Raw genomic sequence first — 16,876 nt, 5'->3', positions numbered from 1 at the left:
CAAGGAGATACTGTGAATACTGACCACTATTTTAAGTTGTTAACATGCTACTATTGGGAGATACTGGACCATCTTTCCTACAGCCCTGATCTGGCACCGAGTGATTTCCATCTCTTTTAATCAATGAAGAAACACCTGAGTAGAAAGCAATTTGCAAACACCGAAGTTCAACAACCCGGCATGTCCTGCTTCACTGATTTTCTTATTGCTGGTAAAGATGCCATGGTGTATTACTGGAGCAAATATGGAGACTATGTGGAAAAATAATCTGTACCAAGGTCATACTATTAATTATGCGCATATTTAGGAGTGGAATAAATGTATGTAATAAGAAGTATTTTGTCTTATTTATTCAATCACCTTAGTATATCATAGGATTTGTACATGCCACTGAAAACATGTAGTGAAAAGCATTCTTTAATTAGTGACTAATAAGCACCAGGGTGATAGAAGTGTTATGCATGTGTCAATAAATTTAATTAATCTCTGCAGGTGTGTTTATTTTAATACTTTTTTTATTACTAAACAGTCCAAAGGTATTATGTAAAAAGAAGAATATATTCATCGTAAGCATATGGGCAGAGATTCTTAAGTATCCGTCTGTATCTGTGTAATAGTCTGTATCTTTTTATTACTGTTTTGTTCTGAATTGGAAATTGCTACAAAATATATATAATAATAATAAAAATAATAATAAATATATTTCTTAGGCAAGATTCATCTGAGAGAGTGTATACATCATCTTAAATCAGGGCTGGGCAATTGCGGCCCTCCAGATGTTGAGGAACTACACATCCCATGATGCTTTCCATTAGTTTTGCTATGTGGCCATGCTGAAACTGATGCAAGGCATGCTGGGATGTGTAGTTGCTCAACATCTGGAGGGCCGCAATTGCCCAGCCCTGTCTTAAATGGTGCCTCAACCTATCAGCCCCTAACTGTTATGTGTTTGAATAATGAGGAGGTGATTAGTAACAAGTGATAACAAGAATATTCTGTTTTTAAATACTCTTACATTTTAGATTTAGTTGAAAGACAATAGCCATGTCTGCCATGACAATGCCTCACAAAGGTTATAATGTAAATTAAGATAATTTAAGATATCTACTCCAAGGTAGGGTTTTGAGTTTTGTCATTAAATAAGTAATATTGTCTACATGCTTATCTGTTTGGTACTGCAATTAATTGTTTACACAGCATGTGAAATAAAGAACCAGTTTATTGCCCATTGAACAGTTCTGTGTTGCTCCAGGTTCTATCTTTTCATATATTTTAAACAATCTGCCTTGTGATTAAGATCACACCCTTGTATACCCTCAGTTACACTGGGAAGTCTGTAGATGCAATTAAGAAATAAAATGTATGCTGACAATGTGATCAAACAGCTGTTTTTTATTTTTATTTGACATCACACACTTCTAATCTTCCATCCCCAGAACATCCCCTCTTCTCCCACTATCTCCATCAGCATTGGTGAAACCGAGATCACCTCCACCGACCAAACACGCTTCCTCGGTGTCATCATTGACTCCTCCCTCTCTTTCACCCCCCACATTCGTGCTCTCTCACAGTCTTGCCGCTTTCACCTACGCAACATCTCACGCATCAGACCATTCCTCTCCACTGACGCGACCAAAATTCTCATTCATTCTCTTGTCATCTCCCGCCTTGACTACTGCAACATCCTTCTCTCTGGGCTACCTCTCACCCGCCTCGCACCTCTCCAATCCATTCTTAATGCTGCTGCTAGGCTCATCTTCCTCTCCCGCCGCTCTACCTCCGCCTCCCCCCTCTGTCTATCTCTTCACTGGCTCCCCATTCCTTTCCGAGTTCTCTTTAAACTCCTCACCACCACCTACAAGGCTCTCTCCTCCTCCACCGCTCCTTACCTCTCTTCACTGATCTCTATCCACACTCCCTCCCGTCCTCTTCGCTCCATCGCTGACCGCCGACTGACCTCTCACCTAATCACCTCCTCCCACTCCCGTGTTCAAGACTTCTCTCGCGCTGCCCCCCTGCACTGGAACAACCTCCCGCCACCCATCAGGCTTTCTGATTCCCTTACCTCCTTCAAGCGCTCCCTCAAAACCCAATTTTTTCAACTAGCCTATCCCTCCTCCTAACCTCTTTTGATCCTCCTATCCTGCCTCCTTTCCCCTCCGTTCCTACTTATCCTATTGTTTTTCGTTCGTCCACCCACCTATTTTTAGTATGTTAACTCTTATGAGTAGGTTCCTCCTTCCTCACGTACTCACCCTACCTCTTTACCTCACCTGTGCTCCTGTCCTGTTCTTCCCTTCCTCTACTTCATCTTCAGTCTCCTCGACAATTTTGACACCTACTTCTGAACTGATGCTCATTTAAGTTCTACCAGCTATACCCCTATTCATACTGTATTTTTCAACACACCCTGTACGTTACCTTGTAATTTGTTTTTTGTTTGCTATGTACGGCGCTGCGGACACTTTGCGGCGCCTTATAAATAAAAACGTACTGCTACTACTACTACTAACTGTAATCAGATTTAAAAAAAATGTAATTGATCATTTTTTTGTTATCATTTGAAATATTTGCTTTTCCTCTAAAAATCGTATTTAAATGCATCCAAAGTTTTAGGGCTCATCCTGATACTACCTTTGTTGAAAAGAATTTGCTTTCATTAGATTGTGTTATCTTTATCGATCTTCTATGAGCTGCTACTGTATAATTTAGGCTTCAAAGGTGAACTTTTTATGGTCTTTTCATCTGTAAGTTTTCTTTTCATTTATATATCTTGCGGTCTTACAATCAATATGTACTGTAGTGCTGTGTACAGGTGCATGCATGTTTTTTCATGCTGCTGTTGTTCTTCAGACTTCAGTGCATTTCTCATTACTTTGCCCAGTAGCGATTTTGGTCTTTCCATCTCATTTTAGTATACAGTATATTCAGGTTTGATTAGTTCCTCCCAGAGCTCTGCTCCTGTGGCTTATACTTTCATATAGATGCTCTGTTGCACAATATACATTGCTTCGGCTATTTCAATGTTTCCCAGAGTCAAAGATCATGTTCATGTAGATATTGATTCATATTTCTATTATTGTTTTTTATGATTTGCCTTCCTTTGATATAGTCATCCTCTCTACAAGTTGTAGTGTAGCTTATTTATATCTTTCTTTATTTAACAGGGTGATAATCACATTCAGGGCAAAGATTGTTTTTTCTTGCATTCTTTAACATAATTTTATTAGGGCTTTATTTATATTTAATTTGAATAACTTAATAAAAATTTAATTCAAATAATTAATGGAAAATGACATGGATAACATTGTAAGTGAATAAAACAGTTGAATAGAGAAATGTTTTATTCACTTACAAAGCTGTAAAGACAATGGTGAAGCACTTTGAGTCCTATTGGGAGAAAAGCGCTATATAAATATAATTATTATTATTATTATTATTATTATTATTATTATTATTATAATTATTATATTTTTGTTAGTGATGTGCTGCTAAAAGTGAGGCATTATGCACTGTTGTCAGTGATACACTGCTGTGATTGCTGTGATAGAGAGTAGCTGTGAGGCAGGAATGTGCTGCTGTCACACACAAAATGAAATACACAAATAATAGTGCTGTCCTAAACTAGCTCTTGAGGTTATCTGCACTTGAACAAAGAAAAACATCAAGAGCTAGTTTAGGACAGCGCTATTACTGTATTTGTGTATCTCATTTTGTGTGTGATTGTGATATAGGGTGTGGTTAGGGTGACCAACTCATCCCTTTAATCCGGGACACATATTAATTACACAGGAATGCTATATTATGCAAATGGAGAACCCATAAGCATAAGAAAGCAGCGTTAGACAATTGGATAAAAATACCACTTTTAATAATTCATATATTTTTTAAAAAGATACATATAATTAATTAAATAAAAATAAATATAAATATAAAAAATGTAAAAATAAACACAATCTGATAATGGCACAGCAATAATAAACCTTAAGGCCCCCATACACTATGCGATTTTGGGACGATTTCATCCGATTTCGGCACTTTGTGCCGATAATCGGATGAAATCGGCCCAAAATCGTAGGTATGTGACATTTGATCCGATCCGATGCGCGGTCCCTTGCGCATCGGACCGGATCAGGGAGGTCGGACGGTCTGTACATACGATCACATCCGACCTCCCTGTATGCATATGCCTGCCACCTGACAGGCATATGCATACAGACACCGGGGGAGTAGTGGGGGCGGCCAGCGGCAGCGGTGGTGGGGGCGGCCAGCGGCAGCAGTGGTGGGGGCGGGCAGCGGCGGTGGGGACGGGCGACGTGTGCGGTGAGCGCAGTGTACTTACATATAGCAGCAGCGGCGGGGACGGGACGCGCAGTGGCGGCTATTATATTTTTAAAATACTTGTCAAATGACCGGCCGCTCTCTGATTGGCCGGAGAGCTCTCAGCCAATCAGAGAGCGGCCGGTCATTTGACAAGTATTTTAAAAATATAATAGCCGCCACTGCGCGTCCCGTCCCCGCCGCTGCTGCTATGTGTAAGTACACTGCGCTCACCGCAAACGCCGCCCATCCCCGCCGCCGCTGGCCGCCCCCACCACCGCTGCCCGTCCCCACTACTGCCGCTGCCCGCCCCCACTACTGCCGCTGCCCGTCCCCACTACTGCTCACCGCCCTGCAGCTCCCCGGGTTTTTTTTTACATGGGATAAATCGCATGCGATTTATCCTATGTAAAAATGGCACATCAAGTGCCAAATTGTATGTGAGCCTCCCGGGGAGCTGCCGGGCGGCTCGCAGGTAAATTGGGTCCGACTTGTCCCTAGGACAAGTCAGCCTAATGTATGGGGGCCTTTAGGTGCTGGTGGTTAGCCTGGGGGCCTTGATTATGGCCATAACTTGCAAACTTTGTATGGAGGTATAAGGGGTGTCTCCGGAGGTATTATTTATAATAGTTACAGAACTGGTCGCCACAAGTTGGATAGATGATTAATTCTTTGAGTGTGATGCAGTCCAATGCACTTCTTGTGTAAATTCAGAAACCAGCTGTCTTTGGTATAATGCAGTTCCTCTTAAGCCCCGTACACACGGGGGAAATATATTGCTCAGCAATATATAGCTAGCAATATATGGCTGAGCAATATATTGCTCAGTTTCTCCTTTTCATCAGCGACCAGAGATGGTCACTGATGAAAAGGAACCTCTGCCGGTGGTGCCGCAGAGGTAATCAGCTGGTCGCAGGAGCTTGCGATTAGAAAGGGGCTGAAAACGGGAGCGTGCACCCGGCAATTTATCGCTGGGGCACACTCCCATCACTGGCAATATGGTCGCCTGCGACCATATTTCCAGCGATTTAAGCCCCTATCGCCCCCCTGTGTACACAGCTTAACAGAGATAATCCACCTTAATAGTATAAAAGTGTCCTCCTAATGTTGATGGATCTCAGGCTTGTCCCCACAATGGCAATCCTCAGGTAAGTGATGAAAACACCAGGGGTGAAATGTAATAGGATGAGAGATTCAGAAAGTGAGAGTTTTGGTAAGAAATCTCCAGTTTTTTTAAAGCAGCAATCATTTACAATTCAACATCAAACTGGCTTTGCAGTGTAAATGATTGCCTCTTTAAAAAAACTGGAGATTTCTTACCAAATCTCTCACTTTCTGAATCTCTCATCCTATTACATTTCACCCCTGATGCATTTCCCTGATCAACTGGCAGCTTTAGCAAAGGTGATATGCACTGAAAGCCTGGTGGCTTTATATACCTCATCAGACAGGAATTGCCAATTAGACCCCTAAAATCTATTACAACTAGAATCACAGTATATCCAATATTCTTTCAATGAGCGACTGAATCATATTATACCAAGCTCATTTCTCTATAATTACTATATACATAAATATATTTTGAAAGGCCTTATTTCATACTTTATCTTTATAAATCCGGTACTTCCGGTTTTGGCAATTTTCCCCGGTCACGTGATCGGTGTTACCCTGATCACGTGACTAGCACTCACATTCCTGTGTAGAGAGCATATGTCCGCAGACAAGAAGTCGCAAAATGATTATAAAATTTCTTTCCTTTCAGAGAATGGGGAAAAGGGTTTTATATATTACTATATCTGTTTTTATGACTTTATGTTGTACTTGTCACGATATACAGTCACGTGACCGCATATCTCTGTTCATATCTATGACCTTATCCATTTAAACATAGTACACAATTTTTTTTAAATAACAAATGCAAGCCTTTTACACATAAAAAAGGAAGGAGAGGAAATAAGAATAAGAAATGAGATTACCTTTATATATATAAATGAATTGATTATAATGTTATATTCATAACAAATTTATACTTTAGCACACATTTAGAGAAAATTTGTTACATCATGTGGTTTCTATATGTTCTATACCTATCAAATTTAAGGCATTCTGGATTACTCTGGTGTGCTTCTGAATAATGTCTAGATACACTATGTAATAACTTTTTGGGTACTTATATGTTAGTTGGGCACCCACTGAGCTATTCGCTTAGTATTCTGCGGCCCCTCGCGGGGCTCGCTGTGCTTCGGGCATGGTGGCCTGCTGCGCTCGCCACACCATATAAAATCAACTCCATGCCGACATGGATAGTGGGGGTATGAGCATAGTAACTATAGTGGGTGCCCAACTAACATATAAGTACCCATTTTTGTTTATAATGTTTTGACGGTGTTCCAGAAATCAAATTTTCAGAGCACGGGTAGTTCGACCCACATATCGTAGTTCACACCCACAAATGAGCATGTAGACCACGTATGTGGTGTTGCAATTTATAAACCCTCTTATTTTTGTGACCTCTAAAACTTCAACCGAGATTTAGTGTTTTGGTTTTATTTTGAATATAACCACAAGTTAGAAATTAGTTTTTGCCACATCTATAACACCCTTCTATTTTATTAGTTAACCAGGTCTTTGTGTGTATTTCATCTTTTGATCATTTCTAAAAAAGCTGGGTGCTAATAGATTTCTAAAGGTTTTATTTTTCTTAAAGATAAAATTAGGGTTTATCTGGTATGATATTTCTCAAAATATCTTGTTTAAGAATGTTATAGTTTTTTTTTAATTATTCCTTTAATACTCTGAAACTGATTATTAAGTTTGGAAATAAAAGAAATGGTTCCCTCATTATGTCTCTCGATTTGTTGGCCCTTTTTAGTTCCCTCTAATAGGACATCTCTCTTAAGTGTTGGAATGCTGTCAGTGAAGCAGTGATGTGCTGTTGTCAATGTGGTAGGGATGTGTGACTGTCAGTGAAGTAATGCTGTCAGTGGTGTAATGCTGCCAGTGAGGCAGTGCTGTGTAATACTAGTGATATCTCACACATGAGTACTGGGGACAGCTGTGGACAAGACAGTGCCAGCACTAGGCTGAAATGCTGTGGGACTCCAGCAGGGATCTCTTGAGGTGGTGTTTTCACATCTATATACATATTAGGGCTACTGCTTCTTGGTTTGCCTCAGTAAAGAGGTGAAGCAGGAATTGCTATACACGTAGGTTATAATTTCTTTACCCCAGAGTGGACTATTGCTAACCAAAACTAAAACTGAAAGTCACCTGTAACCACACCACTCAGCATTGATGGAGTAAGTTTTACCTTAGTCCTACAATGGCTGTCCTACAGTATGCAGATTTATTGAGAGCTATGGTATGAATGGCTTTAGAGTTACTTAAAATACAGTGAGGGAAGCAAAATATGAGGAAGCCAGATAATTACAGCAAAATTGAGTCTTGCCAGAGAGAGACAAGATATGAACTGAGGCACTAAAGTGTTGCATAAAAGGATCTGAGGGCACTACAAGTTGGTACAATGAGTACTGGGCACTACAATGTGGAATACATTGATCTATTATAGGGCATCACATGAGTTAAGGCACTACTAGTACTAAAAGGTATATATTAAAGCACAGCACTACAATTGTGCATAAAATTAACTAGGACACCACTTTGGGGCAGAAAATGAATTAGTAGCTACTTTGGGCTAATACATTAACAACAAGTGTGAAGAGAGTGTCTCTCTAGAAACACTGAGGGATCCTTCAACTTATTGCTATGAGGCCCACCAAAATATAGTTAGACTCCTGCTTCAAAATAAATATTAATGCCAGTGGTCATAAGTACAGTATGTACTGTACAACAACTCCACAGTTCTAAAATAAGTTACTACCTGCTGGTATCAGTATTAGTTCCAGGTAGGGTTGATTGATACTATTTGTGAACATTTTCACAACATTGCAAGAATGCACATTCATATATAAATTTCTGGCATTTAAGATTCAAATGAACACAATGTAGTATGTGATAGAAGCACTAGGAAAGTAATACATGGGAGATTTGTTTGTCAAGGATTCTGGCTTATGTATTTTAAACTGTCTGTTTTGCTAAACAGACTTGATTAGAGTTTGGGATTTCTGTAGTGGGTCCTAGGGTGTGGATGTAAGAGACAAATGAGGACGCCTTCCATCAGGCCCATATTGAGTCTTTTAGCCTTCAGTCTGAGACTACACTAATCAGTGCTTGCACCTGTAAAATCATGTCACAACATCTATGTCTAATTTAGACCTTATCGAATGGCAGCCGATTATCAATGAACTGCAACTGTGTACAACCTGTAGTACGCAATGCCCGGCACCTTTCAGCAAAGAACTGGACATGAGAGGGCCCCCCTACCCTGATCTCCTCACAAGTGATATAGACAAATTACGATGTAGAGCATAATCATATTTTCTAAATCTATGCATTAAGATATTTTTAATTTGAAACTTTTTATTTTTCAAATTGATGCAAATGTTAATATAGTTTAATGATGCAACTTTTTTGCACAACTACAGTATTTTATCTGCATTTTATATTATATGCAGACATCAGTGACAACAGTAGTTCAACATATTGCTAATATGGATTTAGAGATTTTGGTAGAACATGATTTCTGTACGCAATGTTTTGCAGTAATGTCTCATTTTATTAAGAACAGCTGGATTTCATTTCTATATTCCAACATGTTGGCTACCTTTAAGTGTCCCGTGAATCCTTAACAGGTCAACAACTTGCTTTCTGTTTTTCAGTTGATTAATCCTGTGACATCCTGCTGACTGAGTTGCTTCATATATAGCATTCAACACTATTTATTTTACTTTTTCAAGAAAAATAGGCATTTCCAGTTATTGTTATAAAGTTATCTTCACACTACATGTACAATGTGTGTAGAAACAAAAAAGAAAGATTTAGAACAACTCTGGTGCTGTACTGATGTAAACAACAATAACACGGCTAGGTTAAACAAAGAATTTATTAATAAACAAATTATTAAAATATAGTAGCATGCATGTTAAAAAATGAGCCCACAATTTGACAAACAAATAATGTCTGTTTGTATACTGCACCTCCAGAAGGTTGGTGGGGAGTGGGGAATGATCACATGAAGATCCGGTCAAATACCCAGTTATAGGGCAGAGTCCAGGCAGCTTTTTTGTTTAGCAAACTCAATGGTAATATCCAAGGGGTCCACAAAGCAAGTGATGGTGGACATTCTTCCCTCGTCGAGTTGGATTCAACGGTACCTGGAACCTTCTTTTTGTAGCCGTCCAGAACTGAGGTGGAATTGTGTCCGTTAGTGTACAGTATAAAAGTCCATTCAGAGTGTGGGCTCAAGTTAAAAAACAAGCTCAGGCAAGCTCAATGCATTTCAACATGGAAGTGCCCATGTCTTCATCGGGAGCAGAGTGAATAACTAGTGTCCTGGGGCTTGTATAAGGGATGCAGTTTAAATCCCGGCGGTCGGGATCCCGGCGTTCAGAATCCCAACGCTGGAATCCCGACCGCTGAAATCGCGACACTTTCTCCCTCAGTGGGTGTCCACGACACCCCTGGAGGGAGAATAAATTAGCATGCCGAGCGTAGCGAGGCACCGGGCCCGCTGCGTGGTGAGCGCAGCGAGCCCACAAGGGGGGGGGGGGGCGATCCACGTCCCCCCCTTGTCGGGATTTCGGCGGTCGGGATTCCGGCGTCAGGATTTTGAACGCCGGGATCCCTACCGCCGGGATTTCATACTGAATCCTTGTATAAATACCCCTGAGTTAATTAAAATAGTGAATACAGGTGTATCTAGCCGTGTGCAATTTACTTAAACAATACATAAAAATCGTAAGCACAGAAGACATACTATGTAAAATACAAAAATCTATTAATTATTCAGTTTTTATGGATATATATATATATATATATATATATATATATACGAACGAATTAATCCAGGTAAATGGAAAAATAGGAGGCGGCACTCAACTTGTAAAAAGGTATATTCAATCACATCAGAAACATCGTGACAAAAATCAGCATGTGCGTCAACAGTTTCGGAGCTGGCGCTCCTTCATCAGGACAGCTGATATGTGCAGCATAGCAACATAGCAAACATCGTGCAGAAACTTTCTGCACGATGTTTGCTATGTTGCTATGCTGCACATATCAGCTGTCCTGATGAAGGAGCGCCAGCTCCGAAACTGTTGACGCACATGCTGATTTTTGTCACGATGTTTCTGATGTGATTGAATATACCTTTTTACAAGTTGAGTGCCGCCTCCTATTTTTCCATTTACCTGGATTAATTCGTTCGTATATTACACCTTGTGGAAGGCACCTCCACCATCTCCCCTATCAGTCCAAGTGCCGGTCCTCATCGCTACATATATATATATATATATATATATATATATATATATATATATATATATATATATATATATATATATACAAAAACAGAAGTTTAATATATATAAAAAACAGAAGTTTATAACAAATACCTATAGGGTCACGTGACCCTATAGGTATTTGTTATAAACTCCGGGGGCTATCTTGTTTGAAAAGGGCCGATCCCTTTTTCAAACAGAATTTCCTTTTAGTAGATAATTACTAGTGATTATATCAAAAGCAAGAATGGCAAATCATTTCTTGGTGTGGGTTTCAAAAAAATTGCTAGTGTTTATTTTTTAGCACATTCAAAAAAAAGCATGGCCATTTTTTACAGATTGTCATTTCTCCTCAAAGGACATTCTGTAAAAAATGAGTGGTTCCAAAACTTTCTGGAATCACAGCACCCTAAATTATCAGTATTTTTTTATGACACCACTAGCATAAAAATTTGGATTTTGGAAAAAAAATATATTGTCAGTTTTGCCTATCTATCATCCTTAGGGTCAGTTATATGGTGGTATTCAGTCGTGCTTCTGATTGTTCATACATTTTATGATTGGCAGCCACTAGCACTGGTTTTGCCTATCACTTTGACCACAAATAATTTGATTTGGTCCTGGACCACCAAGCCGAGGCATCCTTGTTGCTCCCCAAGGTGCCCAGGGACACAGTTTGGGAATCACTGTTACTGTATATTCTATTCAGCAATGTGAGCAGCCCAAATAGGCACAATAACTAAGAAGTTAATTAAACAAGCAGTTATAGAGGTACAGAAGCCTGCACTTTTTTGTGAATAGTAGAGCTACACAATACAACTATGCAGAGTAGGTGTGCACTGAATGGATCATTCCAGATGCACTGGGCCAAAGTAATGAAAGTAAAGACATTTTGCAGTGGGAGTCAAGTGTATATGAAGATTTGTTTTTTATTTTTTAAAGGAAAACAGATAAATAAATGTTTGATTGGCATACCCTTCAATTGTTGCTATTTGCTATTCTGTCTTCAAACACATTCTTTTTGCAGTTTTATGTAGTACAAGTATTCAGAGAACTTGTACACTGGCATACATTTATAAAGACTATTTTTCATGCTTGACCCTGAAAAGAAATACTACACTGACCAGCAATGTGTAGCAATGATTGCACGCACCACTGCTTGTCTGATGTGTACAATTTTTTGCATTTGTCTGTCTCAAAGCAGTGAACAGAGACATTTTGTGATGATAAACCCCTGTTGGTGATGAAAATATGTTTTCAGATCCATGACCCACAATAACCAGAAGCTTCATACAAATTATATCAATGTTATAAGTGCTTCTCGCATTTGTTCCAGCAAAAGTATTTGGAGACATTTTTTAAGTCTGCCATGAATTTTAACGCATCAAGATTTGACAAGAACAAGTGTGGATTTCTTGCCTGAGATGATTCAGTATCCGTTCTTTTTCTCCCTCAAGGTCAGAGGATATCACATTTTATTTTATGCATTTTTAAAGGAATGTAATTGCGTTTGTTCACTCTGAAATCCTTGGGCTGAAGATGAATGCATGCCTAAAAATTCCAAAGGCCTTTGGATGGATGGGAAAACCTGATAGCTGAAGAAAGGTAGGCTGTCAATCAAAGATGTGTTGCAAAAGCTTTGAAAAAAATTGAGTTAAAGATAACTAGAAAAAAATTCAGTTCAATAAGATTATTTGATTAATTTTTAATACTTCATAGGAGCAATGCGCGCAGAAGATGAGATTTGATAAATCCACAGCTTTGAATTCATTCCTTGACTTTAATCTCAGAGGTTAATTTATGACTTGTCTTTTCATCTAATGGAACCTGAGGGATTACACGGGGCGTCAGGTCACCTTCGCTGATGCATCTGTATGATTTTCCAAAAGATGGAATGAAGTCAACTTAAAACAAAAATAAAATTACTTATGCTACAATTGAGTTATCATTGTACAAGAAACTTAGGTCTGATAAAGCAGATGTAGATTAAAGCTGTCTTTAAACCAAAACGTATCATTTCTCCTTGGGTTTACTTCTTAAAATGTAAATGCCTATTCAGATCTTTTTAATGCAGGATCATGAAGGACGGATCGGACAGATTTATAAAAATAAGCTACAGTATAGTGTTGCTCTCCCAGTTTACTTAACTGACATAAAGGGGAGTAATCAATGGGTTTTTTCTCCATGTGCAGCAAATCCTGTTTTGGATTCGCTGCACATTTGCAGGGTTCCGGAGGGCTGCAGCATTCGCTGCCAGCCCTCCCTGTCACCCTATTCAATACCGCAGGGGCTCGCTGCCCCTGACGGCAAATTTTAACCCCTGCAGGGGACGGAGGCAGGCAGGGAGATGTAAGCCTCCCTGTTTGCGCCACAATGTGTGGGGGAGGGCTCCCGGGGACACAGGCAGCAGAAGCTGCCCCCCCCCCCCCCCCCAGAGAGCTGGCAGGGGACAGGGGTAGGGAGCTGCTTCACTGGTCCCCTTGTAATAAGCCGGGACCAGTGTGAAGTGAAAATATTAATATTTAATGAGCTGCTCCCGGCCCTCTGCTGGCGAATGTGTGAAAAAAGTAACAAAAAAAATTAAATATATATTGATGTGCTTCAAGCATATGAATAAAAATAGCATGCCCCTTCACAGAAGAAATATCAGATTTTTTTACACCAAAAAATTAAAAAAACCTTTATTTTAAAAGATCACTTTCCAGTTCCCCCAAAAAACCCAGGCTAAAATACAAAGAATAGTCCCAAATGTATTTTTTAATGAATGGATAAAATTCTATATAAATACGGCAGTTTAGGAATGGCGCTAGACCTTTATGGAGAACAGTTCATATTTTGTTGTTACATGCCTTATAAATACTACAGAACATTTTATTTTATTTATTTTTGGAACTATGACATTAAATATTTCCCCTCATAAAAATAGGGCCTGATCCCAATCTTGTTGGTATTGCACAGCAGCAAGGAATCGGTTGTATAATAATGGCGTCTATATATATCGAAACGATGATGACAATACAGTAGTCGCTGTCTAATTATGCAAGGAACGTGAGTGCCACTACTCTTAAGTTATATTTGTGATTGCTGGGCTTGCAGGCTAGTGATAATAGGGGGCACCCGTTCAAGTTATATCAAGTTTTGATTGAGTGCTGGATATTCCATTGATCATAAATATATATATATATATATATCTCCATTGTCTATTTATTGGCATCCATACAGTACCAGTAAGTGATATACTGTACAGTGTATGTATATATATATATATATATATATATATATATATTTTTTTTTTTTTGTATATATATATATATATTTTTTTTATTATTTAAACTATTAAGTTGTATTATGAAAAATATTTCATACAATTGGGGAGATATATGAAACAATGTTTAACTATAATTTTTCTGGTACAGCCTGTAAAATTAAAGTTAGAAGCCGAGTGGTAGCTATTGGCTCCTTTTCTATTTAATCTTTATCCAACTTTTGATATATCCCGCTTCTATAATTTGTTTTGTGACTTTTTTGTTCTGTTTTTTTTTTATCTTCAAATAATTCAGCCACATTACATTTTAAACTATTCATCTACAAGTACATATATTTGCTTTTGTGCTTAATTTAAACCAACCAGACAGCAAAAGAATGAATTACATCTATTAATTATCTTACAGACTGGACTAGACTATTAGACTGTGGGACCTGTTCACCAAAAAGTAAGCTCCGCTTTCCATTCAATATATGCATTGAATTATAGTCTAGTACATGTGTAACTTTTTCACCACTAAAACGACTCATTGTATGTCTTGATTGTACTGTATCATTTAACACAATTTCATTGCTTGACTTCATGTAGACAATAGTACGTACTGTAGTTTGTGATAAAGGGACAATACATGAATAGAATATGTAGACTATATGTAAACATGCACTTTATCTTTCCAGATGTGTTTTCTCTTTTAAGAAGCCCTACCAGTTACACTTTTAATAGCAGGTTTTAACCTTTATTGTACTCTAAGGGACAGATGTACAGATGTAGCGCCTGTCAGCCAGCCTGACGGATCACCAGATTGCATGTGCTGGCGCAGGCTTGCATACGGTGGACTGGCTGACTGAGACGCGCAATCGTCTCACTCGCTCATGCATCCCCATCAGCAAACCTGCGGGGAACGGTGATCTGTGGCTTACCGGCCTGTCTCCGCTTCAGGGAGATGGACAGGGAGTGCGGGCAGGCTGCTGCTGACTGTCAGGGAGTGGGGAGATGGGCAGAGGGCTCCGACAGAATGGGGCACATGTGCATCTCATGCGCGCGTGCCCCCTTCTGTCGGAGGACGATGGAATCACCAGGAGCAGCTCAAATGAGAGCTGCTCCTTATATAGCAAGCTTCAAAAAGTGATAAAGTAGAGAATGAAAAACAACCAACCAATCCGTTCCTAACTAATATGTTACAGGCTGGGTTTGCAAAATTAAAGGAAAGAGCTGATTGGCTGGTTGTTTATCACTCTCCACTTTATCACTTTTTGAAACTTGATACATCTGGCCCTAAAAGTGAAGTTTACAGTTAGTAAACTATCTCTTTATTGGGTATAGTAGACACCGCCTGCAGCAATGGTGTCAAAAATCATTTCAGAATTCAGAGTATGTGATTCACAGAAATTTAGAACCAGAAAACATGTCTGGAACATTAAATGGTGATGTTACGTAAAAGCTGCATGTCTTGTACTGTTACTGCCCCTTCATTTCTATTTGCCAACTTTCAACCAGGAATTCCACAAAATCTGACAATTCTCCATGTTGTAGAGCATCTGGCTTGGAAATTTTATTAATCTTACAAGTACGGAAACTTATTTCCAGTCTTGGGAGATATCACCTAACACTGTCAATAATGTATATTAAATAGGGATGGTTGATGGGCTGGCATTCACAAATATGAACAATTCATAAATGAATAAGGTACAGCAAAAACACAGGGTAAGAAAAAATTATTAGTATAGCTCAGTTGCAAAAATGAATTATTTCCAACTGTGTTCAAATCACATTACTTGTCCCCGTGCAATTTGTAACCACCAATGTACTGTAATGTTAAGGTTACTTATACTGGCATTTTCCCAAAAGTACTTAAGAGAGAAAATCAACAATATGGTGAAATACTGGTAAAAATAAATGGTTTATAATTATGCACTCTCTCTGATTGAAGTACACTGATAGGAGAAATATTAGAAGATGCTTACCTCATCATAATGTTTTCGACTTTTTACAGTCCTGAAAAGGGTGAGGACATCACTAGAAACCCTTTTTTCAATGACAGTATTACACCATATTGTAATTTTTTTTCTATTCTATACCCAGAGGACTAAACAATGAGCTACTAACTGTCAGTTTACACAGTGTTTACAGGCTGTGCTTGATTGGTTGGTACTTTATCTCTTTCCACAGAACAGTACCTCTGTTACATCACCTCAGTGCTGTAACTAGATAGAAGGGAATTGGTGCCCCCAAATTTAAAAAAAGGAACAGTGCACGCTGGAGGCAAGTGGCAAAAATGTGGGGGTATGGCTTCACGAGGAAGGGGGTGGTCACATAATAGTACCAATGATTCCCACAGGAGTAGCACCCCTTTCACACATAATGCCCACAGGACTAGCACTAATTCTGCACACAATGCCCACAGGAGTAGCCTCCCCCTTTCCCCAGTGTTAGCCCTGTCTTACTTCACATAAGTGTCATTCCTGTCTTACTTCCCCTCAGTGTCAGCCCTGCCCCCTTGCCCACAGTGTCAGCCTTATCTTCCTTTCCCTCAGGGTCAGCCAAGCCCCCCTTCCCCACAGTGTCAGCCCTTTCCCCATTTTACCATACAATTTTGGGGGGCTGTCAGTGCCCACTACTGCTCCTGCTGCTCCTCCCACCTCCACACCACACCACAGCTAGTGACAGCGGTTCCCCTCCACACTGCACTGTGTTCCCCCGCTGGATGTTCCCATCCATTGTCAGTTGTGGTGCCACCGGCCAAGCAGAGCACTGAGTCTAGGACACAGAGGGGGAGCATTGATCAGTATCAGCACAGTGCTTCCCCTCTGTCTCCTAGACTAGGCACTGTGTTATGCTGGCCACACATCAGACCAACTTTCCTCCAACCTTCCAACTAGTTGCTTGGATGGAA

General features: G+C 39.6%; 1 protein-coding gene across 3 annotated transcripts in view; it reads left to right on the top strand.

Annotated features, from left to right (window-relative positions):
- The window catches only part of TENM1 (teneurin transmembrane protein 1), a 726,432-nt gene that overhangs the window by 262,880 nt on the left and 446,676 nt on the right, over window positions 1-16,876 (top strand). For 2 of the 3 annotated variants that reach the window (XM_083159335.1, XM_083159334.1), the window contains exon 4: window positions 14,390-14,431. The exons of the other annotated variant lie outside the window; for it this stretch is intronic. In XM_083159335.1, the coding sequence (XP_083015461.1) occupies window positions 14,390-14,431 (42 nt within the window). The remainder of the gene's footprint in view (window positions 1-14,389; window positions 14,432-16,876) is intronic. 3 annotated transcript variants of the gene reach the window in all.

Source organism: Crinia signifera, chromosome 9, assembly GCF_055691185.1.
Source record: "Crinia signifera chromosome 9, ASM5569118v1, whole genome shotgun sequence".
Classification (NCBI taxonomy): Eukaryota; Metazoa; Chordata; class Amphibia; order Anura; family Myobatrachidae; genus Crinia; species Crinia signifera.
This window is presented reverse-complemented; position numbering and strand designations above follow the sequence as displayed.